The sequence below is a fragment of the Carettochelys insculpta genome, chromosome 19 (genome assembly GCF_033958435.1).
Source record: "Carettochelys insculpta isolate YL-2023 chromosome 19, ASM3395843v1, whole genome shotgun sequence".
NCBI lineage: Eukaryota > Metazoa > Chordata > Testudines > Carettochelyidae > Carettochelys > Carettochelys insculpta.
Genome location: NC_134155.1, coordinates 19,961,478 through 19,989,438, shown reverse-complemented (window position 1 = coordinate 19,989,438; position 27,961 = coordinate 19,961,478). Strand labels below are relative to the sequence as shown.

The following is a 27,961-nucleotide window of genomic DNA, read 5'->3' as shown; positions in this document are numbered from 1 at the left end:
GGCGATACCAAGGCTTCCGAGTCATCCTTTTCTTGTTCCACACAGTCATGTTTCACAAGGGCAGATGATTCCTCCCTGGGGCTGCTGCTTTTGCTCAGAACTTGGAATTGCTCCTTCTGGCAAAGGGTAAATTAAAAAATCAAGCAAGCCACTGGCAACACACAAGCGACAGCTTTGTCTGCGCAGCATTCCTCGCCCTTTTCAGCTCGGCCAGCTTTTATTGGAAAACAGTTTTTCACAACCCACTTACATTTAATATAAGAGAGTAAAAATATGCATTACAGCAATGAACCTATAGAATCGGAGCACCTGTGTGGAGAGGTGAGCAGAGTGCTTGACCACGAAGGAGAAGAGTGAGAGAAGAGCGGGGAAACGAGATGTTCTTTGCTTTAGATCAGAATAAGGATTTAGAACCTTGGGAATCCTCCCCATTGCCATATCTAAATCCCAGCATTGCAACCCGAGGCTGAGAAACACCTGTTCTAGCATATGGACTTAAGTCCAACTGTGGGGTGAGCTGTCCCATGGGCAGCACTTAGAATCATAGAACACTAGGACTGGAAGGGACCTCGAGAGGCCATCGAGTCCAGCCCCCTGCCACATTGGCAGGACCAAGTACTACCTAAACCATCCCTGATAGACATCTATCTAACCTGTTCTTAAATATCTCCAGCGATGGAGATTCCACAACCTCCCTTGGCAATTTATTCCACTGTCTGAGCGCCCTGACAGGTAGGAACTTTTTCCTAATGTCCAACCTAAACCTCCCTTGTGGCAGTTTAAGCCTGTTGCCGCTTGTTCTATCCTCAGAGGCCAAGAAGAACAAGTTTTCTCCTTCCTCCTTATGACTCCCTTTTAGATACCTGAAACCCGCTATCATGTCTCCCTTCAATCTTCTCTTTTCCAAACTAAACAAGCCCAATTCTTTCAACCTTTTTTCATAGGTCACATTCTCTAGACCTTTAATCATTCTTGTCGCTCTTTTCTGGACCCTCTCTAGTTTCTCCACATCTTTTTTGAACTGCGGTACCCAGAACTGGACACAACACTCCAGCTAAGGCCTAACCAGTGCAGAGTAGAGTGGAAGAATGACTTCTCGTGTCTTGTTCACAACACACTTCCGCCTTCCATTTCCCTGCCCCAAAAATAATCACGGTGAAAAACACACTTCTGCACTTCTGGTGTGTTGTTTCACAGGTTACTTTGGGGTGTGGGGAGGAAATCCCTCAACCTCCTCTCTCCTAGCTATGATAATGACCCCCCCCCCCCCCGCATTACCACAGCATTTGAGCACCTCGCAATCTTTGATGTAATGATCCCCACTAGTGTCTCTGTGTGAGGGGTAAAAGTCTGACATTTTTCACAAAGACAAAGAGAGGCTAAAGTGACTTGCCCAACATCACTCGGGAAGCCTGTGGCAGGGCAGGGAATGAATATGGGTCTCCCAAGTGCCAAGCTAGTGACCCAATGACTGTGTGTGCACGCATGCAGTCTCTGGGCAAGTTTTAAATGCCCTGTTTAATACGGTTAGACCATTAGACATGCTTTCCAAAGCAGCTCAGTTTCTGCGCTGACTCGACGTGCAGCCCTCCTTTGGAGGATGTACAAAAGCTGACGTCTTAAGCTCGACTTTCTTCTTTTTAAGCTTTCAGACCCATCTGTAATGATTTGATTTTTGGCCACATGGTGGCACTATGAAAATGGCCTTGAGTCAGCTATTGAGGCTGACAAAGCAAGAGTGCCAAGAAAACAATGCCAGAAGCTGTACTCCCCTGGTGACTTCAGACAAACCATTCACATTAAAGAAAAAGGAAAAAAAAAACCCAAACAAACAGTTGAAGCGGCCCCAAAAGAAAAGTTACCTGCTCTCTGCAGGCAGGTGCATGGTGCTGTAGGGAAGCCACTGGCCTCTCTGAGGAATTGCAGCTCCTCACACGGCCACTTACCACAAACTCATACCACTGGCCGCTGTCCCGTCATTGACGAGACAAGGAAGAGCCTCAAACATAAAAGGAAACATGAGAATCAAAGGACAACCCCCACTGAGGATGTTTTCAGCTGTTCAGATTTAAGGAGCCAAGAAATCTAGCATTAGCATATTGGTAATCGGACTCCAGTGGCTACCTGTTGCCATCACAGCTTGGGAGGGAGGAGAGTGACACTGCACGTTTAGAGGGGTGCCTGGGTAAAGGAAACATTTAAATGAAATCCTTTTGAACGAGTCTCTGGTAAACACCCAGGTGGGAGTAAAAGATCTCACCTATGGCAGGGCCTGGGCCTGCACAGCTGGAGAGAAGTTTCCTGGGAAATCTGGGATGAACAACTCTCTCCGAAGCTGCCAGGCTGTTGCACAGCCAAAGAAACCAAATATAGACACCTAGAGCTGGAAGGAACTGCAAGTGGTCATCAAGTCCAGTTTCTTGCACTCACAGCAGGGCCACGCACCATTTAGCCCATTCCTGACAGGCGCCTGTCTAACCCGCTCTTAAAAATCTCCAAGGATAGAGATTCCAAAATTGCCCTACGCAATTTATTCCAGTGCATAACCATTTCCTAATCTCCATTCTAAACCTCCCCCTGGTAATCCCCTGGCTCGCGTTGCTTGGGGAATAGGGCAAGGAAGGGGTGGGAATGGGCTGAGCAGGGGCAGAGGTGGGGCAAGTGTGGAGCTGAGAGAGGGCAGGGATGGGCCTGTGGTGGGGAAGGGGTCTTGCCTCAGGCCCTGCAGCCCCCACCCCCCTGCATCCCAGGGACAGCCCTGTCCACACCTGTCATGACCGAGTGCAGGGAAGAGGTTAATCTCCTGAGGTAACCTGAATCCCAGGTGAGCCAATGGGAGTGAGGTAGCTTTGTTTAAATTGAGAATAATTGCAGCTTTCAGGGCTTTCTTTTCTGCAGACGAGCAGAGAGGAAGACCGGGGGAGATGTCTCCCAGGCATTCAGAAACATACTGACTGTTGCAAAATCATCCATAGAGGTGTAAGTAAAAGGGAAATGTATAGTTAGAAGCAATCAGGTTATGGTTATTTTGAATTTGGTTGGATTGGCTGCTCTGTTTTTCTCTTTGTGTTGTTGTTTGACTTGATGTGTTTTATCCCTGTAACTTTTAAGCTGAATCCCAGGGAAATATTTTTCTCTGTGTCCAACTCATGATTTTCTCTCTCTTGTTTTGTGAATAAATCACTTTTTTTAAAGCAAACAATCTGATGGGCCTGTGCCTGAGAAGGGTCTGTGTATGTGCCTTCGCCCACATAGCTATCAAGTTACAGCTTGCTGATCCCAAGCCCTCTGTGGAGGGGGCGATGGGGTTGGAATCTTAACCACAGGGGACATCCCCCAGTGTGCCTCCCTGGGTTAAAGGGGTCTCCAAGGACTGGGGTAGCGGTAGCTACCTTCAAAGGCCAAGCAGATCTGTGACCCTGGAAAAGTTTTAAAGTCAAGCCTGTGTATAGGCAAAGTGTTTTTAAGTCTCTGCGGGACCCCACTTTCTGCACTCAGCGTGTCAGAGTGTGGGAGGATCCCTGACAACACATTTCCTAAAATGTGGGGCCCAGAACTGCACATAATATTCCAGCTGAGGCCTGATGAGTTGCCAGTAGAGCAGAAGAATTACTTTTGTATTTTCCTCACACCACCCCAGAACGGTGTTTGCTTTTTTTGCAACAGCGTTTCATTTAGCTTGTGGTCCACTATGACACATAGATCTATTTCCACAATATTCCTTCCTAGGCAGTCATTTCCCATTTTCTATGAGTGATACTGACTGTTCCTTCCTAAGCGGAGCACTTTGCATTTGTCTGTATTGAATTTCACCCTATTTACAGCCGGCCATGTTTCCCGTTTGAACAGATCATTTTGAGTGATAACCCTCTCCTCCAAAGCACTTGCAGCCCCTCCCAGCTCCCAGAGACTCTATATGCAGAGAGGTAGCTGTGCTAGTCTGTAGCCTAACAAAACAAATCAGCAGTCATGTAGCACTTTAAAGACTAATAAAATATTAGGTAATGAGTTTTTGTGGGGCAGACCCACTTCTTCAGATCTGATAGACTATCTTCAGATCTGAAGAAGTGGGTCTGCCCCACGAAAGGTCATCACCCAATAAATTATTTTGTTAGTCTGTAAAGTGCTACATGACTACTGGCTTGTCTTGTCGGACTTTATAAGTGTACTCTCTCTGCCATTATTTAAAAATCATTGATGAAGATATTGAACCTAAATGGTCCCAGAACTGATCCCTGCAGAACCCCACTTTTTATGCCCTTCCAGAATGACAGTGAACCATTGATAACTACTCTCTGGGAATGGTTACCCAGCCAGTTATGTACCTGTACAGTAGTAGCTCCATCTAGGTCATATCTTCCCAGTCTCTAAAAGAGGAGGTCATGTGAAACTATATAAAAAGCTTTACTAAAGCCTAGGAATACCAAATCTTTCGCTTTCCCCTACCTAAAAGGCTTGTTACGCTATCAAAAAAGTTGTCAAGTTGGTTTGACAAAATTTGTTCTTAACAAATTGATTCTGGCTCTTACTTATCGCATTATCTTCCAAATTAATCATTTGCTCTATTATCTTTCCTGGCCCAGAAGTTAAGTTGACTGGTCTGTAATTTCCTGGGTTGCCCTTATTTCCCTTTACATACACGGGCACAATCTTTGCCCTTTCCCAGGCATTCAGCTTCTTGAGTATTCCAGGATGCACTTCAGCAGACCCTGGTGACTTGAAGACATCTAACTTGTCTAAGTAATTTTTCCCTTGTTCTTTCCCTATTTTAGCCTCTGAACCTATCCCATTTTCACTGGCATTCACTATGTAGGTGTCTAATTACAGGTTAAACCTCTCTAATCCAGCACACTTGGAACTGGATAAGAGAATTTGCTGGACCATGAGAGGTCAATATTGTCTAGCAGCATTACCAACACTTCCAATGTTTACTGGACTCTTAGAAGACATTTGGGGGTAAATTAGAGCCAAGTAACACCACAGAACACTGAAAGCCAGGACTGGTGACTGGAAACAAACTTTACAGGACCACAGGAAATTTGGCCACACCCATGACAAGTGGTCATCCAGTAAACTAAAATCACGACAGATTACGGATGTTATTGGACTAAAGAGTTCTGGATTACAGCGTTTCAACCTGTACCACCAACTTTCTTGATGAGAACTGAAACAAAGAAGTCAGTAAACATCTCTGCCATTTCCACAGTATGTTTTCTCCCTCTTCACTTAAACTATGTCTGCATGGCAGAGCCATTTTGGGATACTGGAGATACCTCAAAATGTCTACTCTGTGTCTTTAACAGATGCCCATAATTTTGAAACAGTTTTTGAAAGAATGGGCATGCTATTTTGGCGTCCTTGTATTCTTCATTGCAGGAGGAGTAAGGGATGCCTTGAAATAGCACAGTAGTTCGGCATTTGGTGCTGTTTAGACAATACCAAATGTCACTATAGCCAATTTTGAACTACACTCGAAATAAGCTACACAATTTGCTTATCTTATTTTGAGTTTAGACTGCTGTGTGGACATGGCCTACCCAGTCTTTGGCCTTTCTCTCACTTCTAATGTATTTGTAGAATGTTTTCTTGTTACCCTTTAGTCCTCTTTAGCTAGACTGGGCTCGCTTTGTGCCTTTGTCTTTCTAAGGCTGTGGCCATGCTACCCCTCCCTTTTGGAAGGGACATGCTAATGAGGCAATTTGGAAGATGCTGATGAGGTGCTGACATGAACATGCAGCACCTCATTAGCATGATGGCAACCATGCAGTCTTCGAAAGTGCCGGTTTTGAAAAGCACGCCGTCCGTGTAACTGGGGGACTTTTGAAAGGATCCCTGCCTTTGAAAGCCCCTTCTTCCTAAAACAAAATAGGAAGAACAGTTTTTCAAAGTCAGGGGGTTCCTTTTGACAGGCCCACATCCACATGTGTGGCATGAGTTCCAAAAGTCACACTTTAGAACATGTACGGCTACCATTATGCTAATGAGGCTCTGCATAGTCATGTCAGCGCCTCCTTAGCATCTACTGAACTGCCTCATTAATATGCCCATTCTGAAAGGGAGGGATAGTGTATAGCCACAGCCTAATTGTGCCCTTGCATATTTATGTCATTTGTTTATAATAATTGTTTGTAATTTGACCTAGTTTCCAGTTTTGGTAGGACTCTCTTTTTATGTTTCAATCATTGAAGATCTCCTGGGTAAGCCAGGGTGGTCTCTTGCCATACTGCCTATCTTTCCTACACAGTGGAATAATTTGCTTGTGTGTCCTGAATAATGTCTTTTTTGAAGACTTGCCAGCTGCCTTCCTTTTTCCTCTTAGACTTGCTTCCCATGAGATTTTGCCTACCAACTCTTTGCGTTTGCTAAAGTCTGCTTTCTTGAAAATCATAATCTTTATTGTGCTGCTTTCCCTCCTACCATTTCTTAGAATCACAGATGCTGTTATTTTATGGTCACTTTCTCCCAAGCTGCCTTCTGCTTTCAAATTCTGAAACAGTTCCACCTTACTTGTCAAAATGAAATCTAGAACAGCCCTTGTGGCATTCTTCACCACATGGAATAAAGATTATTGATTCTTCTGGGCAGGGCCTGGGTCTTTTGGGGCATTTCCACAGCCCCTGCCTGTAAGAGTTAATAATCTAAGGGCCAATCCTGAAGTAGGATGCATGCAAGGAGACTTTTGCATGCTCTGAAAGCCCCAGATAGTGGTGCATATCTTCCCACAAGGGACAGCTTGCAGCATTGGAGCCAGAATTGCCAAAGAGTTCAATAAGTGAGTGTGAGAAATCCAAGGAGCAAAGTGGGAAGGAGGGAGAAGGCAGAGGGTGAACATGGGCTCCATGGCTTGGTTGTTGCACAAGCACCAGTAGGTAGCTCCAGGTGAGATTTACTACAGAGGGCAAATTCTAGAGAAGAGGGGACTCCATGTCTCAGGGCTGGGAGGAAACACTGATCAATCTCTAAAGACAAAAGAGAAGAAGGACACAGTTGCTCTTCTGTGATAGGACAGCAGGAGGCTAGCACCACCACCCGAATGGGTCTTCTCAGAGTGAGTTGGGGCTTGTCACTGGACCCTTCTGTCCTTGCTTTCTCCACTGTGGGCAGAAGATCCTCCTCCTGTGTGGCTTCTCTCACCTGCAGTAGTCTCCCTCTCTGCCCCAACTTCACTGCAAATATCTCATCGCTCCATTCCTGCTGTAAGTTAAGCTCTAATTGAAACAGAGTTGGTCTCAAACAGATTTCATGGCATAGTTCTATGGGGCCATCTCGTGTGGGTGAGTTTCCCTCAGTCATCTAAAAGAATCCTAATCAAGAATTGCTAGCTGTCTTTCATCAGAACGCCCACCCTATTATTAAATCATTAGGAGCTTTTAGATCCAGCATTCAATCCCCACAGCTGTCATCTCCTCCACAGCTGTTGTTGTAGTGTCACTGGCTGACAGCCACACAGCAAGTCAGCCGCAGAGCCAGGAATAGACTCCAGATGTTCTGATGCTAACGACCCTCCCATGTGCAACCACTACACAACACTCCCTCCAAGAGCTGGACTAATTGAGAAGTCCTGACTCCAGCAGCCCACCAACACCCAGAGCCAGAATTAAAACATAGGAGATCTGGCAGTTAGCACCAATGGCCTAACCATAACCCTACACTGCCAGGACCTGGATTAGAATCTAGATGTTCCCGTTCCCATTCCCATCTCCCCTCATATGAGGTTACCTCCTCAGCTAATGCGAGAGACACAATGCAACATTTAGGAAAGGCAGACACTCAGGCAGCCTCCTCACTGGCATGACTTTCATTCCCCCAGCTGAAACGCTGCTGCCCTCTGGCCATTTACAGGCTGGAGCAAAAGGAGCTGTTGGTCCCAAATCTCACTTGCTAGGGATCCATGTCAAAAGCCAACATCCTCACAAGCAGGGGCAGATTAAGAACAGGTGGGGCCCTGGAGCAACACAGCCACAAACCCTCCTCTCACATATTAAAATATTAATGTAACATCATTATATACACTTCAAAATCTATTCATGCTTCTTATTACTCATGATGCATAATTAAAATTAACCCACTTAAATTAATTTTAAAATGAGAATGACATGACGTGTGTCTTTTGTTCCATTAAAGCGAATGGGTTAAACAAAATGCAGTTATGGAGCCATTGGGCCTCCTGTGCCCAGGGACCCTGGGGCAACTGCCCCTTTGGCCCGTATGTTAATCCTCCATCACTCACAAGGGACACTCAGCAGCGTCTGCAGAGCACCTGGGACCCTCATGGAGGGGACAACAGTTATTCACTGAGGAGGCTGAGAAAAGAGATCTGAAGAAGTGGGTCTGTCCCACAGAAGCTCATCACCTAATACATCATTTTGTTAGTCTTTGAAGTGGTACAGGACCGCTGTTTTGTTTCGTGAAGATGAAGACTAACTCTCTCTCAGCACAGTCCCTTTCCCTTGGAAGAAGAGAGACCGACCAGGAAGATACGCAGAGAATCTTCCCTGCAGCAAGCTCAGAGAGCAGTATCAGGCAATGACACTGAGTCACCCTGTGACAGTTCTGACAGGAGGGAGAGGAGCAGCTGAGAAGAAGGCTCAGACCAGCTGCCATATTGGTTGGGGGAAGGGAGAGCCCTGTGGCTCACAGACTTAGCATTGCAGAGCGAACAAGAAATAACATCTTACAACCTAACCCAGGCCATGCACTATGTTCTCATCCTGGTCTCGGGCACCCCTGTGCTGCTTGTGTCATTTCCTGGGTCACTAGTCTGGGATTGAGAAAGACTGGCTCTGCCACTGACCTGTGCTATGACCACACTTAAGTGGTTTTATCTCTGGTTCTTCTTTGTCTCATTTATCTAGGGTATAAGCTCTGCTAGGCAAGGACAAGCTCCGTCTTTGTATTTGTACAGCACCTTGCACAATTCTATTTGGAGCCTGTAGATGCTACTGTAATAACAGTAAGTCTCAGGCTACTGTGAATCTTCACTCTTGAAGGCAAAAGTCATGTAACGTTAAACCCTGCAGTAGGAGATACATTCATCAGCAGGCATCCTACATTCTAATAAGTGTTCTGTTTAGCCAGACCTATCAACTACAGATCCCATAAACCTTCACAACAGATTAAACAAACACTCCCTTCCCCACATATCTTAGCAAAGTAACTCACTCCCCAAATATAAACACACTTTTTATAGTCCATCTATCCCAGGCCTCATGAGAAGCCAACATTTTAATGAGATGTGAGTGTAACGGGATATTATGTCGTTTGGCAGCTAAACTATTCTGTCAGGAACTCTATCCAATTACTACATAAAGGATACCAGAAATAGCCTCACTCACTCCTCATTGCAAATTTCTCGGGCAATGACTATCTGCATTATTTACTAGCGTGTTGTCTTATTGCAGTTTCATGGCCTATCTGAAAGGAAGTGGCTAAACTTACCGTTTTCATTAATTTTTACAGACAACTTTGCAGTGTGGAAGAAATGATTCTTTAAAATGCAGAGGGAAGCTTGTTTGATCTTCAGGATGACAGACAGGAGGTGAAGAATGAATGCATTTTACCTGCCACAGATCAAGGAAGAAATCAAATACTAACCTTGACTTTGTACGTAATTAAATATTAAGTAACATTTTAGCAGACACTTTCCACTCATCAGCTTGCAATTCCAGCAGTTAAATAATTCAGGTGAGGTTAAATATAAAAACCCTGCTCTTCTGATGAGGATGGGCCACAACTGTAATTCACATCCATTCACTGTAGGCCTGATCATTGCTAAAATAAAATTAGTGCTAAATATCATCACCAGAGGAGGTGTCAAGGCCACCTTTTTTCTTCCCAGCACACCGAGGCCTAGAGAATGGTTAATAATTAGCTTCAGAAATGAGCCTGAAAACAGGTGTGTTTCTCAAGGATTTTTTACAAAAAAGCATGAGCCTTAAAAAAATTGTTTTCCTTCAATTGCTGCTGTTAGTGATTGCTAGCCTTGCTGCAGTCACGAGATAGCAGCTGATTAATTTCAGGTCTCTAGGAGCTGTTAGATAGCCATCAGAGCCAGGGAGAAATTCTCGCTTGCCTACTGAAACAGTTTCCCTTATAATTATTTCCCTATCAACTGCAACAAAGCTGCTCAGCGTGAGCTGCTGCACTTCCACCGGAGAAGTCATGCAAACCATACTAGCAGGAAATATACTTGTGAGACTAAGGCAAGGCTCAGAGCCCAGCATCCTCCATTATTGTTATTACCTCTGCTGTGCTCCTGCCTAGGAGTCACAGACCTCCACCGCTGTTGTGTTAGACTCCTGAAGAAACCCAGACAACTTGTAGTGGAAAGAGATCATCACTCCCCATCACTCCCATCATTTATTCCCTCTATTCATTACTGCCCCCTAAGGATGCCTGGCCCAAGGCACTAATGATCTGACATTAGATTGGTTCCTAAAAACACATAGGGTCTCATTTGGTTTTACAGGCTACTCCTGTGAAGGGCCTCTCCGGGGCTGGCAGGCGGGCTGGTGACCAGCTCTACATCATACTTCCGCTTGTCCCCCTATCCCTAGCAAAGGGGAGACAGTTAAGGACAGAGGAGCGAACAGCCTTGCTGGTTCTCTGCACAAGGTGGGGGAAGGCAGATCTGGGCTCAGAGAAGGGGAGGGGCTTTGGGTGAAGGGGTGGGGTTAGGGGCAGCCAGCCCTCAGTGCTTCCCAGAGCGTGGCGTGCCCCCCACCAGCCCTCAGCTGTAGTGTGCAATGCTCTGATGGTGATATGAAGGGCCCCAGGCCTTTTTGAGTCACTGGAGCTCAGGGCAGTTGTCCCTTTTGCCACCCTCCCTCCTCCAGCAGGTTTGGCTGGGGAATAAAGCGTGTCTGTTATGTTCTTGCCTAAAGTTATTCTGAACTTGGGAGACTCTGGCCCAGGTCCGTCCCCAGTAGAAAGCGGTAATCTGGGAGGGCGTGGTGTAAACTGAGAGGTTCTGCCACAGCGCAGAGAAGGAGAGGAGCAGAACAGCTGCTACCTGCACCTGCCCCTTCTGTAATCCAACCTGTGCCTCCAGAATCAGGCTGGTCAGCCATCAATGGAGTCACAAAGAGGAGGGCGAAACAAAAACGTCCTGCTTGTTATCAAGTGATGGCCAAGAAGAAGAAGATTGTGAACAGGCTCAGACTTATGCTATTCCAGCTGCCAATCACTCTCAGAATCCAGGAGGCCTAAATTTCCCCTGCCCCCCTTTAGCTGTGCCATCTTCATCTGACCCACTTTGGAGAATTGGGGCCGAATTCTTGACTCTCTCAGCAGAGTCTCTGGCAGCTCTGTCCCACACCCCCTAGCCACCTACTTTGGCTCTCATATTAGTCACTCCTTTCTTGCTGAGGGGGCCAGACGAGGGGCCCTAACGGGGCACAGTAGAGCAAACGGGAGCACTGCCTCTTTCTCCATCTCTTGCCTCAGGGCATGTTGCTGTCAGCCTGGTCTGGGGCAAATTTGCTCTGCGTACCCTATTGCAGGGCCCTTCTCTGTGTGAATTTGCTCCCCAGAGTGTTTACAGAAACAACCAGAACTCCCCCTTCTGCCTTGTCAGAAGTGATCCTCACACCACAACAAACATTTCATTCAGCCTATCAGTTCCCCTCTTCTTCAACATTGGTGTCAATTCCACATTCTTAGTTTTACCTTTTCTGAAGGCCCTGTGTGCATCTGCATCCTTTTCCCACAAGCGTCCTGCAGGACAGAGTCTCAGATGGTGGGTTAGGACCCAAAGTAGGTCAAGACCAATGTTCCCTCTAATTTTTTCAAGCCACATGTGGAATAAATTTTTATGTGCACTGAGGTATGTGCGGATGTTCACCACCAGTAGAAACACACATTGCTGGCTGTGGGTGCTCAGCTAATCAGCTGGGTGACCACCTAAGCACTCAGTTTACAGGGAACACTGGTCGTGACACTATTTCAAGGGAGCTGCAAAGGCTGGTGTTAGATATGTGGGGTCCAGGGCCCAACACCCAGGACTAAGGGTACATCCACCTCACACACATACATATAGGCTTCAGCTTCGGCTCCCTCCTGTCCAAGGCAGTGGGGTTCAAGCTGTGGTTGCTCCTCCTGTGCTGATGCTGTAATTTTTATTGTCACAAGGGAGTCAGGGCGCAATGAAGTTTGCGAACTGTTGTTCTAGGAAGTGACGGGAGCCTGGTTTTACTGCAGCTCTGTTATCAACAATCACAACTATGAGCTCTCAATACATCTGGAAATCAGGTGCGTGATATTTCCTCTGTGGATGACCAATACTGATGTTTTTTAAGTTCAGAGAAGACATGGAGTGGGTGCTCTGGGCAGAGGTGGTACAAAAGCAGGCTGGGGTGCAGGGTCTGTGTGCTGGGGGGTACTTACCTGGGACAGCTCCTCCGCCGCTCCCAGGCTCTGTGCCCCACTGCTCTGAGTGGCCATAATTATGACCAATCAGCATGGTGGAGTAGGGGCAGCAGTGGCAGTAGTAGTGCTCACAGCTCCACATCCCCCACCCCGCCGCAGGCTACCTGCTGGGGAGGGGAGCCCCAAGCCTCAGGGTTTGGATCCAGGCAAGACATAGGCCAGATCCAGCCTGCAGACCAGGCGTTTCCCCTCCCCTGTCTTAGAGCTTCTACTATAGTCATCAGCATTCTAGACAAAACCAACTTGGGAAGGAGTACTGAAATAACAGCTTAAAAACCTCAATGCATACAGCATGAGAACAATAAAGCACTGATGAAAGACAGGTTTTGTGTAACTCAGAGCACCAGTGGCTGTGTGCAGGCTCATTTATCAACATTAGAAAGTCAATGCGTTTGGAACACAGACGCTAATGATTAAAATTTAAGGCGAGAAAAATATTTCACCATATCATCTGGGTTGGAGGCAAACCTCAAAAGGGAAACTTAAGAGGAAAAACAGAGGCACAGTCATTGAGGGGCTGTGAGGAGAAATCCAAAACAACAAAACGATCATGTATAAAGAACAAAGCAACGAGAATAGAGACGCTAACTACAAAGAAAATAAAGCCACAGAAAAATAAAAGAGGAGACGAGACATAGAGGAATAAAATAAGCAGAAGGGGAGAAGTGGAAATAAGCAATCAAAAGAAATGGCAAGAGAAAAAGAGGCTGAACAAAGAAAGCTGCACAGAGAAGAAAGAGACTGATGGGGATGGAGAAGGAACAAATCCATGTTGAGAACAAAGAGCTGACTCTAAGAGAGCCGGAGTCACTAAAAATAAAACAAGACAGCTACAGACAAAAGGCCAGGAGGACAAAAATAGCACCAAAGCTGAAGACATGATGGGAGGTAAGGTAAAAATGACACAGCCTTAACGACAAGGGAGGGGGATTCCTTCCCCCCAGCAAAACTCAAACAGCAGAATAAAGCGCCTTCCCTGTGAGTATAAACAAAATCCTCTGATGCTCTGATTTGATGTGGTTCCAGTGAAGCTGGAAATCCAGTGTGTGGATTTCTGCCAGCTCAGGATCAGACCCAATACACGTAACCGCCCCAGCTCCCAATACAATGCATTGCTTGTTCTCCACGTGCTCTCACTTTTTATCACCGAGAGTTAAGGGAAAGCTCTGCGGCCTCTAGGAGTGGAGGTGGGCTCTGCCAAAATACAGTTATTAGCTCTAACTGGGTCTGTGATCCCTAAGTTGCAGTGAGAGAGAAAGATCTATCCCATAAACAGGGCAGCAAAAGGTACATCCAGGAGCTTTCTTGTGAGTGGTGCATTTTTCCGTCATCAAAGGAGAGGACTAATTTCTGACCTGAATTAAGAAGCATTTTCATGTCAGCAGATAAGGACTTCCACTCGTTACTTTATGTATCTTTTGCCTCCCTCGTCCCATTCAAAAAGAAAACCAGTAGGATGATAAAGTAATGGAGTGACAAAGAGAATCCTCTGTTGCCAGCCACAGTTAAGAAAAATAAATCACGATCGCATAATAAATAATTTCCCACTTGTCCCAGCCCCCATAATTCACTTCTCTTAGGTAATACAGTCGCTTATCAATCACACACATGTTGACCCAGCCAGCATGCCAGGCAAGGTTTCAGACGGTCTTCTCCTGAGGTCCAATCCTGTGTTCAGTCAATGGAAGATCCTCTAAAGGGGCCTGTTATGGCTCCTAGGACTCTTCAGGTCATGAAGAGGCCCTCTGCCAGCTGCACTCATATCCCCACTAACTGCAAGGAGCAGGGTTGGAGTCAGAGCCACACTTGCTCTAGCTCTTTGTAAACCCTGCCCTCCCCGCCTCCAACCTTCAGGTAGCGGGAGGCTACCCCCCTTGCGCTTCTCTTTTGTACACTAAATAAGCCTAAATCCTCCCCTCATATGTCACATACTCCTGCCCCCTAATAATTTGTCATCCTCTGCTGGACTGTCTCCAATGAGTCCATATCCTTTCTGTAATGGGAGGGGGAGCGGAACTAGATGTAATACTCCAGATGTGGCCTCACCAGTGCTGAATAAAGGGGAATAATCACTTCCCTAGATCTGATAGCAATGCTCCTACTAACGCAGCCCAAAATGCCATTAGCCTTCTTGGCCACAAAGGCACATTGTTGGCTCATATCTAGCTTCTCATCCATTGTAATCCCCAGGTACTTTTCTGCAGAACTGCTGCTTAGCCAGTTGGTTCTCAACCTGTGGCAGTGCTTGAAATCCCTCCATCCTAAGTTCAGGACACTGCACTTGCCCTTGAACCTAATCAGATTTCTTTTGGCCCAATTCTCCAATTGGTCTATATCTCTCTGGACTCTATCCCCACCCTCCAGTGTATCAGCCTCTACTCCTAGTTTATTATTTTCTGTAAATTTACTGTGGTTGCAATCCACTTGTCCAGGTAATTAATAAATATGTCGAACAAAACCACCCCCGGAGCTGACTCTTGGGGCACTCTGCTTGATACCGCCTGCCAATCAGACACAGAGCCACTGGTTACTACCTGTTGAGCCTCAAGTTTCGAAAGTCTTGGTTTAGCTGCCTTCCTCTCAGAAGCTGCCTCTCCAAATGCAGAGTTGTTTGAGGTTTATTGCAGGGTTCTGTTTCTAAATCTCCCTACTGCAAATCCACATAGCTGAATTTTAGTATTGCAAAACATGTTGGTTGTTCATATTGTCTGAAAAGCATAAAAAGGAATTAGTTCCCGCAGAGTTTCTCGGCTGCCTATGAGACACTTAAAAACAACAATAAAACCTACTTAAAATAGCTAGACAACAAAATGTTGAAGGCTATTATCCCTCATGCCTCAGAACATGAGATGATCACCAAGTGAGATTAAAAAAGGAAATCTCTAGGTAGTCGCTCATCTGTATTACAGTACATTTATTATTATGCTCTTGCTTTTCTCTGAACATCTGATATAGGTCTCTGCCAAAGACATCACAGTGAAGTAGGACGGTTAATCTTTTCTGGGATAACAATTCTTTCTCAACCAAACATTTAGCATATTAAGAGATATTAGAGCTAGGGCCCAGACTATTAATTTGTTGACATACAGTATACAGCAGACAATGATCTAATCAAAGATCTCATTGGAGAAGATGGCCCAGATCGACAGCTGGCATAAGTGAGTGCAGCTATGTTGCATTTGCAGGGTCTGACTGTCATGCAAATTTACACCAATCTTGGATTGTAAAGGGGCTTTATATGTGCGGAAAGCAGCCAGAGGGTAAATGTGAATCACACCCATTCATGCTTGGAATGAATAGATCAAACAGTCCAGATTTTAGGATCTGTCTCCATTTCATTGGGGAATGATACTGTAGCGATCAATCCACCAGCCGTCAATTTATCGCATCTGCTCAAATGCACTAAATCAATCTCCGAGCACTTGCCTATCAATGCGATGAGAAGAGTAGTCGGTGTCAACAGGAGAGCAGTGCCCATCAACTTTACCGCATGCAAGATGGCACGATAAGTACATCAATTTTAGATAGCTGGAGTGACGTAGATTAGACCAATGGTGGCGGGTTAGTGTAGGCTAGGTCTGAGGGGTGAGACAAAACTCCCACTGGGGTTAATAGGAGTTTGCCTCTTTTGGACTGAACAGATGGTCCCAATCTAAGTAGAAGTCACTTTAACCATCACGGAAGTGCAACCCCCTTTTGGAGAGAAACTTTTATGAGTGCACCCACCTTTGTGTAAAAGAATGTGCTCACCACGAGGTCAAAAGCAGAATTTAACAATGCTGAGCAACGGCATACCATAATTCACACATAGCACAGGGACCTTCATCCAGTTGAAACCATAATAGGAATTTGTGAAGGAATCTATCTGGAGCACTGCTGTTACCACCTGTGCTCTTGAAAAAGAACCAGGGGATCTTCAAAGAAGACAAATAGAACAACTTTTCTACTTTTTTTTTTTTTAGATGTTAAGTCATTCTGTTTCTGACACAAGATGTTTATTTGACTTCCATTGCGACCTCCATCCAATTTGCACACAAGCAATTCCATTATGTTATAGTGGTGTGTACGTCTAACCTGTTCCAGTTGAACCACTATAATCTGGCACTCTGTTGTACAGCAATGTCCATAATCTGGAATGATTTTAGTTAGCTGAATGACCACTTATCATGGGTGTGGCCAAATTTCCAGAAGTCTCATAAAGTTAGTTTCCAGCCACCAGTTCTGGCTCTCAGTGTTCTGTGCTGTTATTTAGCTGTAATGTACCCTTACACATCTTCTAAGGGCCACCTAAGTAGGGGTAGTGCTGGTAACATGTCAGACAATATTGACCTCCCGTGATCTGGCAAATTCTCTTGTTCAGCACCCGTCAGGTCCCAAGGGTGCTGGATGAGAGAGGTTCAACCCATAGTCCTATAGGATGATTTTGGCAACCATTTTACTCAAACAAATATCTCCAGAGCTCTCTACCAAAGCTGTAAATTCTGCAAAACTGGAGGTTATCTTAAATCTTACCTTTCTTCCTCACTCAGTCTTCCATGGTCAGGGCTACAATGAGGAGAAATTCAGATAACTGAAAATAACAAAAATGTAACCTGATAGTTTATGTAAGTTTATTAGACACTGGGGTTCATATTAAGGAGGTCTGGCCCTCAGTGAATTATTCTGATGGTCTTGAAATTGCAGCTGAGGTTCCTAATGATCACACAACCATTCTGCAAGTTGCATACAAAAGGAGACAGAACTCTCGTCTGTTGTTTCTTAATTGCTTCAGACCTCTGGGTACAGGGATTTCACAATGCTTATTTTCACGGTGCATGACAGTGTGCTTAACCACATACACATCAGCAGTGAAAGAGTGCCCATATTACTTTGTGGGCAAGGAGAGAGGCTCTTCTATTGGGATTTAATGAGTTTAACCTATGACTTTAAAATGAAAGCAGTCTAATTTCATTTAAGGGTTGAAAGTGAAGCTTTTAAAAGCTTGGCTCCCTGCCCAGGGCAGTAGCAAAAAATATTGCTAAAGAGTATTGACTGTAGGGATACAAACTCATTTTTGACCTTGACGTTCCATAGCACAGGTTATATTGTATAGTTCCCTCTGACCTGGTCTGATCAGTTATAAAATCAGAAACTTACATAATTATATAGCAGGGACAATGCAGGTGTTCTTCCATTAGTCTTGTAATACCCCTTTAAAAAGAGCTTTTATCATGACTCCCAAAAGCCCATCTCCTGTGCATAATGACTTACTCACAAACAATACCTCTAACCAGGTGATTTCTCATCTTCTCAGCATATAGTTTTATTATTTTTGTGACTGACAGATCACATGGAACAGCAAATTAATCTGCATAGCCAATCTCCCTTTCATTTGGCTTTTTCTAAGTTCCATTTTTTCTAAAAAAAAGTCTTTCGGTTAAATAGGGAGCAGAGGAGAAGGAGTCCTGCCACATTTCAGGGGCATTATATCCTTCTTAAATTAGTGGGGAGGAAAACCACCTAGACATTGCTTGTGCAAGTAATTTACAAGTTACTAGAGAGAGAGAGATGCAAGATGCAACATTTAGATGCAAATCTGTTAGCGCTCCAACAGGGCCACCCTTAGGCATGCACAGAGGATGCAGCTGCGTAGGACAACTGTGTAGGGCACAGCTGTGTGGCGTGCCTATGAAAGGCCCTGAGTGCTTTCTGCTGGTTCCCCGCTAGCCCAGCCCCTTCCCCCCAGCTGCTTTCTTGGCCACTTGCATTCCCTTCCCTGCCCTCCACCCATGTGTGCCGACTGGCCAGCGGGCCACTGAGCTGAGGTCTCCATCCTGCCACACTGCCTCTGACTCTACAGAGCCCTCTACCTCTACAGCTCCACGCCAGCTCCAGGGAAGCCTCAAGCCCCAGCAGAAGCAGTGCATAGTGGGAGGGCACAGGAGGGAAGCCACAGAGTGGGTGTGAGGGAAGCCCTATGCCCCTGCAGAAGCCGGGTGGGAGAGAAGTCATGAGACCCGACAGAAGTTGTGCCGTGGGGTCAGGGGCACGAGGGAAGCTCTGAGACCTGGCAGAGGTCACTTGGGTGGGAGCAGCCTTAGGTCACTTACGTAGGGCTCCATAAATTGCAAGGACAGCTCTGCGTGCCAAAGTCTGGGTCTCAGGTTTTGATTTTGGTCTCGCTCTGCATTTTACAATCCTAAATGTAAGAACTTTAACTAAGTCAATAGGGCTATGCCTACACTTGCATCCCTCTTTCAAAAGAGAAATGCAAATGAGGGAAACTGAAAATGTAAATGAGGCACTGATTTACATATCTTGCACTTCATTTGCAAAATCTCTTTTCAGAAGAGATTCTTTCAAAAGAAAGAGCGCAGTGTAGACAGGGCTCTTTCGAAAATAAATCCCATCTTCGAAAGATTCCTTCTTCCTGAAACAAAATAGGAAGAACGGTTCTTTTGAAGACGGGGTTTATTTTCAAAAGAGACTCATCTACACTGCCTTCTTTCTTTTGAAAGAATCTCTTCCAAAAAGAGATTATGCAAATGACATTCAAGATATGTAAATCAGTAAAGCTATGTAAATCAGTGCCTCATTTGCATTTTCAATTTCCCTCATTTGCACTCCTCCTTCGAAAGAGAATTGCAAGTGTAGACGTAGCCTAGAAGAGGTATACTCCTGGCTCCACTTAAAACTCCTGTTGACTTCGACAGAGCCAGAATTTCATCCAGGAGCTTGTCCACTGAATTTTGATCCTTGATCTTTTTAAAGACTTTCATGTATGTTGATCGGAAACCAACTTAGGTGAATTTCTCTCTTTTCCCCAATCCTCTATCCATTTGAGCACCAAATCAGAACGGTCCAAAATCCTTCGCTTACAGCCAAAATCCTCTTCACTTTTCATTTTCTTGCTCTTACTTAGGATTGATAAAAAGAGCTGATCAAGTAGCTTCAAAAATATAAAACTCTCACTGACAATCTCTCATTAAATGGAATCTGATTTCAAAACAAGTCCGGTTTCTGCCATCTCTTTCAGATGCAAAGAAATGGTTCTTACTGGCTGACAAAATTACTTCTTGGTTCTAGTCAGATTGGAAGCAGAAAGGATAAAACAACAGCTCTTCTCAAGCTATTGCTAGTGCACATGGAAACGAGAAGGGCCAGAACTCTCAGAACACTCTCAGAGAGGTAGCTATTAGTCCGTATCTATAAAAACAATGAAGAGTCCTGTAGTATCTTAGCGACTAATGGACTTATTAGGGCTTAGATTTTCGTGGGTAAAGCCCACTTTACATGATGGAATGAAGAGGAAATAAAAAGGCATTGCACGAAAGCTTATGCCCTAATAAAGCCATTAGTCTCTAAGTTGCTAAAGAGTTCCTTGTTGTTTTATAGAGAACTCTGTTCAACATGAGATCAGTGGCCCAAGTGTTAAGACTCATTGGGAACCCAGTCCTGTGAAAACTGACTCAACTCCGTATATAACTTTGTATGTGTGAGTAGAGACCCCTACATGCCTAAGTTTTGCAGGACTGGCCTCTGGGGTAGAAATAAGCACAAATATTTTAGATGACCATTAGAGCCGTTGGGGTGGTTTTCCTGAAACCTTCTGAGTTTTCCCAACATTAAGCAATACATTATTTACGCTGCTGACCTTTAGCAAATGAATTACTCATTTAGAGGTAATTTTATTGCACTTATCATTAACTTTGATGCATGCCCCAACCCCGCAAGCATATTCAGTGAAACGTGTCTTGGAATATTATTTTTGGTACAAATGGCAATGAATAAAGGGGAAAAGTAACATATATTTTAAAACATACACCACATGCTGTTTCTGTAAGTGCTAAAATTTATTACACGAGATGATGCAACTGCTAATAAGAGAGCAAAGTTCTACATTGACTCCTTAACTGTGCAATTCAGGGCAACTAAAGATTTCACTTCATTAAGGACAGCCAGGGTGAAAAAATCCAAGTAATGCCAATGAATGAGTCTTGTCAGGCATGACTGAACAATGATGTTCTTTGCTGTAGAAGGAACAATGTAATACATCTGCTTCTGTTCAATAAAGTACGGAAACATCAGCTATCAACCTAATGCATGGCACTGAAAATGAAACTCGTTGAACATCAAGGTAGCTTTATCCTGACCCAAATGGAAGACAGGAATGCATGCTCTGCGGCAAACAGCTCTGCGTACATCTCGTCTTTGGGAATTGTATTTACACGTGCAGCTCATATATTAATATATTTTAGCTCACCCTGACCAGAGGGCAACCTGAAAAATTATTATTCCATGAGAAAGACAAGAAAAAGACGCTCCTCCACCCCTGGCAATAGATACAGCTTGATCCAAAATAAATTCTTTTAACATCCAGGTAACACACTAGTAAATTGTTATGTCCCTGACACTGGGACCCAGACTCAATATCTGGGGACACCTATGATAGCTGAAAATTGGGTCGTGAATACTCTTCTGTGTTCAAAATTGATGATGCTTACTTCATTGTGGTGTTGTAATTAGCCATGATGGTTGCCAGGGCAAGAACCTGTGGCAAATCAGAACTGACCCAAACTGTATTCATTTCTCTGTTTACCTCCCTCTGTCCCCCCTGCCTCAGTCAAAGCTCAGAAAGAATCGCAGAAACCAGGATTGTGATAAGCAGGCCATAATGACAGATTCATCAGACACGGTACAAGGCATGTGCTCAAGCACCCACTATGGGGAGTAAGACTATAAACCTTACAAAGTTGAGTTTTTATTATTATTTTGTCTCCACTTGTCATGAGTGTATTTTTTAAAATTAATCCCACTGCTTTGGTCAGAAGATTGCCTTGCTAGGATCTTCTCTCCTGTTACTTATTCTTGGCCTGGCCTGCAAACTAGCATAATTATCCTCACCTTTAAAAGAACAGAACAGCAACAGGACAACAAAGAGTTCCAGGAGAGTCCATTCTGATGCAGTCACTTCGATGCGGAAGCAAAGCAAGTCAGCTGCTCGTCATACTATTGGCTGATCAGCATCTTGCTGTTCTGTGGATCAGCTGCCCATTGGGCAAGGGCACGTTCATTGGTCCTCCTCACTAAAGCATGCTGAGCTGGTCCTGTAATGGGATGCTCATTTGAAATCAGTGTGAAGGAGCAGCAGTCACTGTGGGGAAAGAACTGGAAAGTTTGCAGAGAAAAATCCATTCGTGGAGGTGGTGGGATTTGGTTGCAGTTTAACAAAAGCCTGAGGAAAGAGAAAGTCCGTTCCACTTGGGGCTGTTTCGTGCAATTGTTAGGAGGCAGAAGATAGAAAGAACTACTTTAAACAGACTTAGGGACTGAAGCTGAGTTATGCTGTTACGTGAATATTAAGTGGAGGGGGAAGCAACAGGAGATCATATTTTTTTCAGTTGACTGAGTTTAACAAAGGAATTGGGATGAGATAAGAACATAAGAACAACCACACTGGGTCAGACCAGTGGTCCATCTAGCCCAGTATTCCATCTTCCAGCAGTGGCTAGTGCCAGATGCTTCAGTTGGAAGGAGCAGAACAGGGCAATTATCAAATGATGTACCCCCTGCCACTCATCCAAAGCTTCTGGCAGACAGAGGTCCCGGCACACTCAGAGCATGGGGTTGCATCTCTGAGCCTCTTGGCTAATAGACGTTGGACTGCTCTGATCTTTTTTTGAACCCCCTTTTTGGCCTTCATAACATACTGCAGCAATGAATCCCAGAGGTGCATTGTACATTGTCTGACAAAGTACTTCCTTTTGTTTGCTCTAAACCTACTGTCTATTAATTCCACTGGGTGACCCTTGGTACTTGTGTTATGTAGACAAGTAAATACAGCTTCCTTATTCACTTTCTCCACATCATTTATGATTTTATAGACCTCTATCATGTCCTCCTTAGTCATCTATTTTCTAAGCTGAGCAGTCTTTTCCATCTCTCCTTATATGCAAACTGTTCCACACCTCTTATATTTTATGGTCCTCAGGCAACATTTCCAGTTCTCATTTTTTGGGGAGGGGCAACAACAACTGACACAGTATTCATGAAGTAGATGTACCACGGATTTCTATATTGGCATTATTAGCTATCCCTATCCTATGGGTCCTACCCGATAGCTGTTTTCACTGCCCCACTATGTTGCAAAGACATTTTCAGAAAAACTAGCTACAATGACTCCAAAAATCTTTATTGAGTTCTAATGGCTAATTAAGTCCAAAATTGGGAGAGGGAACCTAATTAGCTATTTGGGGATATCTCTGAGACCTGGCACTTTAAAGCACCCCTGTCCCAGACTGGAGAAGATGGGTGAGAGAGGAGACATTTTAAAACACCTGGTGACTAATTCAGCTCATTTTAGGCTTGCAAACTTGTCAATCTTTTTCTCTTTAATACAGACAAGTGCTCTTGCTTGCCAGGTGGGTTTGTCCACAGTCTCTTGGCTCTGATCCTGGGATAAAGAAGGCCCTTGCAAAGAGCTTCAAGTCATTTGTGAAAGCAGCATACCCCTGCCCATAAACTTCTAAAAGACTGCACAGGCTTCATTCCAGCAGGAATCAGTGATACCTTGAGAGTTCTCACTAGAAGCTGTTCTGACCTAATTTCACCCAGTTTGAATCAGCTGTGAAAGATTAATACACAATAAAAAAAGGCATGGATACCCACATTCCCCAAGGTCCAGTCCTGATACTGCGAATAAAGCTCTGTTTTTGTATTTCTTTCTGTCCAACGCTGGGAAAAAGGTTCCTAATCCGATTGGTCCAAGTCACGTGTGCCAAGTGCCACTGAAGTGAAGCTCTTCAGGCTGTGCTGGCCTTTGCACCTTTACTTGATCAAGTTTTTAATTGTCCACCTTTGTCCTGTGCAGCTGCGAAGAATGAGATCGATGCTGGACATGCCTTTGCTCTCTACTTCCAAGCAGCGTCCAGTCCCCTTATTCAGGATTGCACCATTCTAAAATCAAAGATACGGGTAAATATCTTCTCTGTGTAGCCACCAGGTCACTATGCAATCGCTGGGACAAAGAACGTGTCCTCCACTAGACTCAGTAAGTGTGCAGCACATAGTGCAAACTAAGATAGAATATCCTTTAAAATAATCCATGAAATCTGCCACTTCAGCTAACTGAGAAAATCTGTAACCTGCAAGGTAACAGGATCAGTGGGGCTGACAGCCACTGTGAGACCTGGGGCGAGGTGGGAGATTCTCTGCACCCCCAGAAGGGGCGGTGCCAAGGACGGAAGGGGTGGGGCTTAGGACAGTCAGCCCTTAGCATTGCCTGGACTGTGGCACTGGGTCCCCTCCCACATCCTCATTTGTGCAATGTGGGGCTGCTGTGGCACTCCAAGAGGGTGCAGAGCTGCAGCCAGGGCCGCCAATGTATCAGCGGCGGCCGCTGGAATGCCAGGCTCCTTTGAAACGCTGGGCCGCGGGGCAGCTGCCCCCTTTGCACTCTTCCTGTCGGCAGGCCTGAGCAGAGTCTTATCCTCTGCCTGAGGGAGACATGATCACACGTGGGGTGTGTCTACACAGCAAAGGTATTTTGGAATAACAGCTGCTATTAGAAATAACTTTGCGTCTACACAACGCAACCACTATTTTGAAATAATTTTGAAACAGTGGATGGCGTAATTTGAATTTGGTTAATCTCATTCTATGAAGAATAGCGCCTATTCCAAAAGAGATATTTCAGAATAGAGGCTGTGTAGGCAGGAAATAGGGGCTATTTTGAAATAAACTATTCCAGAATATTTTATTCTGAAATCATTCTGCTATGTAGACGTAGTATTTAGAGCCCCTGGAAGTAGTGCTACTCTGAAATAGGCTCTATTGTGTGTAGACACTATGTTGGACATTTTTTTTTTATTATTCCAGGGCTTCCCTGTAGTGTAGATGTGTTATTCTGGAATAGCTAATTTTGGAATGATAACTCCAGAATAACTTTGCTGTGTAGACATACCCATACTGAGCCAATATGGCATCTACTCCCATCTTAGGCAAAGGCAGTTTTCAGTATCTGAGGTCAGCTTGATCCATCTGGGATGCCATTTTGTAATGAATCTGTGGTTACATGGGTAGACAGGCAGTGATACACAGGTGCCGAAATCAGGACCTTAAGTATCAGCGGTTCAAGACTCGGGAAAAAGAAGAAACTCCTGTAATCATACACATGTTAAGTTGTTCTTAGGCCAAGCAATTTCTGCAGAGTAAAAGTAGCAAACGGGGAACAAAAATACCTCCTCTCTCAACACATTGGGTTGTAGGCCCTGCCTGTGAAGAAACGGCCTTCTCTCATGCCATAAAGAAGAGACTATGGGACACAGTGAAAGGGAGTTAAAAAAGGAGGTGAAAGCCCCATCATCACCAACCTGTATGAAATTCCAGCGCTTATGTAGGCTGCTCTTGACCTTTTCACAATCAAACAGCTGAGGGAGCCGGCTTTTCACGTTATCCACCAGGCAGCGGGTATCAGGCAAGAGAGTTGTGGTCCCCAGGGCCCCTAAGTGAAGGAACCCCTCCTTGGTGTAGCGGGCAAGCTGAGAGGTGTGAGGGGAAAAAGACTGTTAGTGCCTCTGGCGTGTGGTTAGAGAAGTGATGCAAAGGAGTCTGAGCTGGTGAGATGGGGGAATGGTCTGTAAGGACAAGCACAAGAGATGGAAATGAACATGAAGGCCCATCTTCAGGAGATTCCCAGCTTGGTTTTAGAGACACATGCAGGTGGCGGGTGCGGGGGTCAGGGGAGGGAAAGAAGCTTGACACTTTTATGGATGTGGGCTTTAATTTAAACTACTAACAGAGCCATGAGGTGTGATCCTTTGCCCTTTATTTGGTGTTAATACTATGTTGACCCTGGTGGTTAATGAGCTTTCAGAGTCCAAGATTGGCTTTAGGTTACAGCCAACTGGCTATCTTGGTTGTGCTGGACCATTTTATTGCCTCTGATAGGCGTAGTGGTGGGTTCCTCTTCTGAGAACTGAATGCCTTTGGTGTGTCTAGAGCAGCCCTCTAGCAATTCTAGACATTGGTAGAAAATATAAGCCAATAGGTAAGGATAGCCCACTGAGGGATGTGATTTATGATCACATCCCTCAAGAAGCGATCCAATCTTAAATCCTCCTTATTTTTCCACATATGTGTTTAAAGCTATAGATCAAGGCGGTGGGGGCGGGGGGACGGGACAAGCTACAGCCCCAGGGACAGCCTGCCAAGCCTTTTAATCTGGCCCATGGCCTGCCCCCGTGGCATGCAGCAGCACCATTCAAAATGGCTGGCTGCTCCCTGTGGCTCTCTTCCCTTCAGGGATGGGGAGAGAGTACTTTGCATGGTGCCCCTACCTCCAGCAAAATCTCTTAGTGCCTATTGGCTGGAAACTGTCCAATAGCAGCTGATAAATTGTGCTGAAGGCAGGGCCAATGCAGGACAATTTCTCAGATCACATTGGCTGCTTTCTGGCCAATAGGAGCTCAGAGATTTTGCTGGGGATTGGGACAGCACGCAAAGCCTTTCTTCCCTTCCCACTGCAGGACAGCCAGTCACTTGGAACAGCCAATTGCTTTGAGTAGTCTGGGGCTGCTGACGGGCAAGAAAGTCTGCCTCAGAGTGCTGCTGGCGAGGAGCTGCTTATGTAAGCACCTCCCAGCCAGATCCTGCTTCTGGCACCTCACCCCTTCCTGCACCCCAGGTCCTTCCCAGACTTTGCATCACCTCCTACATCCATCCCCCAGGCCAGAATCCTCTCCTGTACCCTTACCCCTCCCAGAGCCTGCACCCCAGTACCCTGCCCCAGTCACAGCCCTGTCGTCTTTCACCCAAACTGCCTCTCAGACTCCATATCCACCCCTACCCTGAGCTCCCTTCTGCACCAAGCCTCCATCCCTGACCCTGTACCTTCTCCACAGAAAAGTGCAGCCCTTGACCGGTTACCAACATCTTGCCCCACCCCCTCCCTGCATCAAAAATTATTGCCCACCCTTGCTATAGCTGATATAAAAGCCTCTTGGCTTTGTGTGGCTATGTCCAAACACTGCAGTATCCATCACTATCTCGCTAACACATAACTGGATGTCTCACTTCTCCCACACTCCCTAAAAATTCTGTTTGTTCTGGAGGAAATGGGGAATGGTACCAGATCTGTCCTCAGCTGTGGAAAGAGGTGAAGTGTTGCTACTGAGCGGAAATTAACTATAGAAAAAGGTTTCTCCTCACATCCCTCCTTCATGCCGCTTCTTGTTGCTGGTTGTCCAGCTAGCATGGTTGTTTAAGACAAAGGGCCGATGTATCTGTAATGTTTAAAAAACTATTTCCCTAAATGTATTTAAATTCACTTTTATCATTCCAGGGAAATATATGCACAGCTGCTTATTTAAATTCTGAATCAATCTATTATCCAGCAGACAAATGAGAAGTATTCAGCACATTAATTAAGGGAATGTATTGTGACCCAGATGCCTAAAGAGAGGTAGTAAATCACACTGGGACTTATGGTTATCTTTGTTAGAATAATTAAATATCAAATAAGTTAAAAACAAACTAAAGGGGTCTAACTTGAACTAACAAAAGCTGATGTGGATAATTAAGGTATGTGTTTCTAATTTCATCTTTACTTTATATATTGGGTTCAGGCACACAAGCGCATGGCTCTGGTTGGTGTGCATGATTGTATCCCTCTCAAGCGGCTAGTGAATGGAATGGCAAGCTATTTATTGACAGCTCATTGACTCCTCCTGCTCATTTGGTGCACTGAGTTTTCAAGTTCTCAGCTTTGCTCTCTCCAGTTGTGACAAAGGGGGCTGAACTCTGCTGAGAAGCAGCTGGGATGTCTGAGGACAGGAGAGGGCTATGCCATGACAAGCCACCACTGCTGTGTGGTTCTTTAAGAACATTGTACCTGTGCTATAAATGTGAGCAAGACCTAAGTGACTATGTAACTCACAATGAGGTCCATTTTCCCCAGCCATTCTGCCTACCATGCTCTCCTTTCACTGAAGAATCCCTTTAGCTGTAACTTCATGATCAAACTTCCTCTGATTTCTCATTAACAAGCTCTTTTTCCTACATGGTTTTAACCCAGCGCCTGCAGTTGTGATAGAGGGGTCTGCAGAACAGGAAGGAGTGCTCTCTAGAGGTTAATGCAGCATAATATAACTCAGGTCTTTTGGGGGACAATTCCCAGCTCTGTCACCGACTCATTGAATGGCCCTGGGCAAGACGTTTAACTGCTCTGTGGCTCAGATTATTCATTTGTAAATTGGAATAATGCTCACCTGCATCACAGGTGCTTAATAACTTCTATGGTGAAAAGTGTGCTGTGACTCCCTGGCAAGAGGGCTGCCATATGAATTATTGTGAGAGCAAATCAAGTACTGCAGAATGGTGGCATTCTGGATTATCTGTTTTTATTGGTGATGACATTCTTATGAGTCAAATCCTAAGCAGTGAAACACTTCTGGATTGACAGCATGTGACAAGCAACAAAATGGAATTAGTATTTGAACAACAGCTCACAAACTTTCAAGGACTTAGGAAAAAAAATCAAACTCCTTCCTTTAAAACT

General features: G+C 45.0%; 1 protein-coding gene across 5 annotated transcripts in view; it reads right to left on the bottom strand.

The window, feature by feature from the left end:
* GALNT17 (polypeptide N-acetylgalactosaminyltransferase 17) overlaps window positions 1-27,961 on the bottom strand; it is a 500,944-nt gene that overhangs the window by 147,680 nt on the left and 325,303 nt on the right. For 2 of the 5 annotated variants that reach the window (XM_075013719.1, XM_075013720.1), the window contains 2 exons: window positions 24,777-24,944; window positions 20,081-23,361 (listed from right to left, as the gene is read on the bottom strand). The exons of the other annotated variants lie outside the window; for them this stretch is intronic. In XM_075013719.1, the coding sequence (XP_074869820.1) occupies window positions 23,233-23,361; window positions 24,777-24,944 (297 nt within the window). In that variant the 3' untranslated portion in view covers window positions 20,081-23,232. Of the gene's footprint in view, window positions 1-20,080; window positions 23,362-24,776; window positions 24,945-27,961 lie in introns of those variants that run through there. 5 annotated transcript variants of the gene reach the window in all.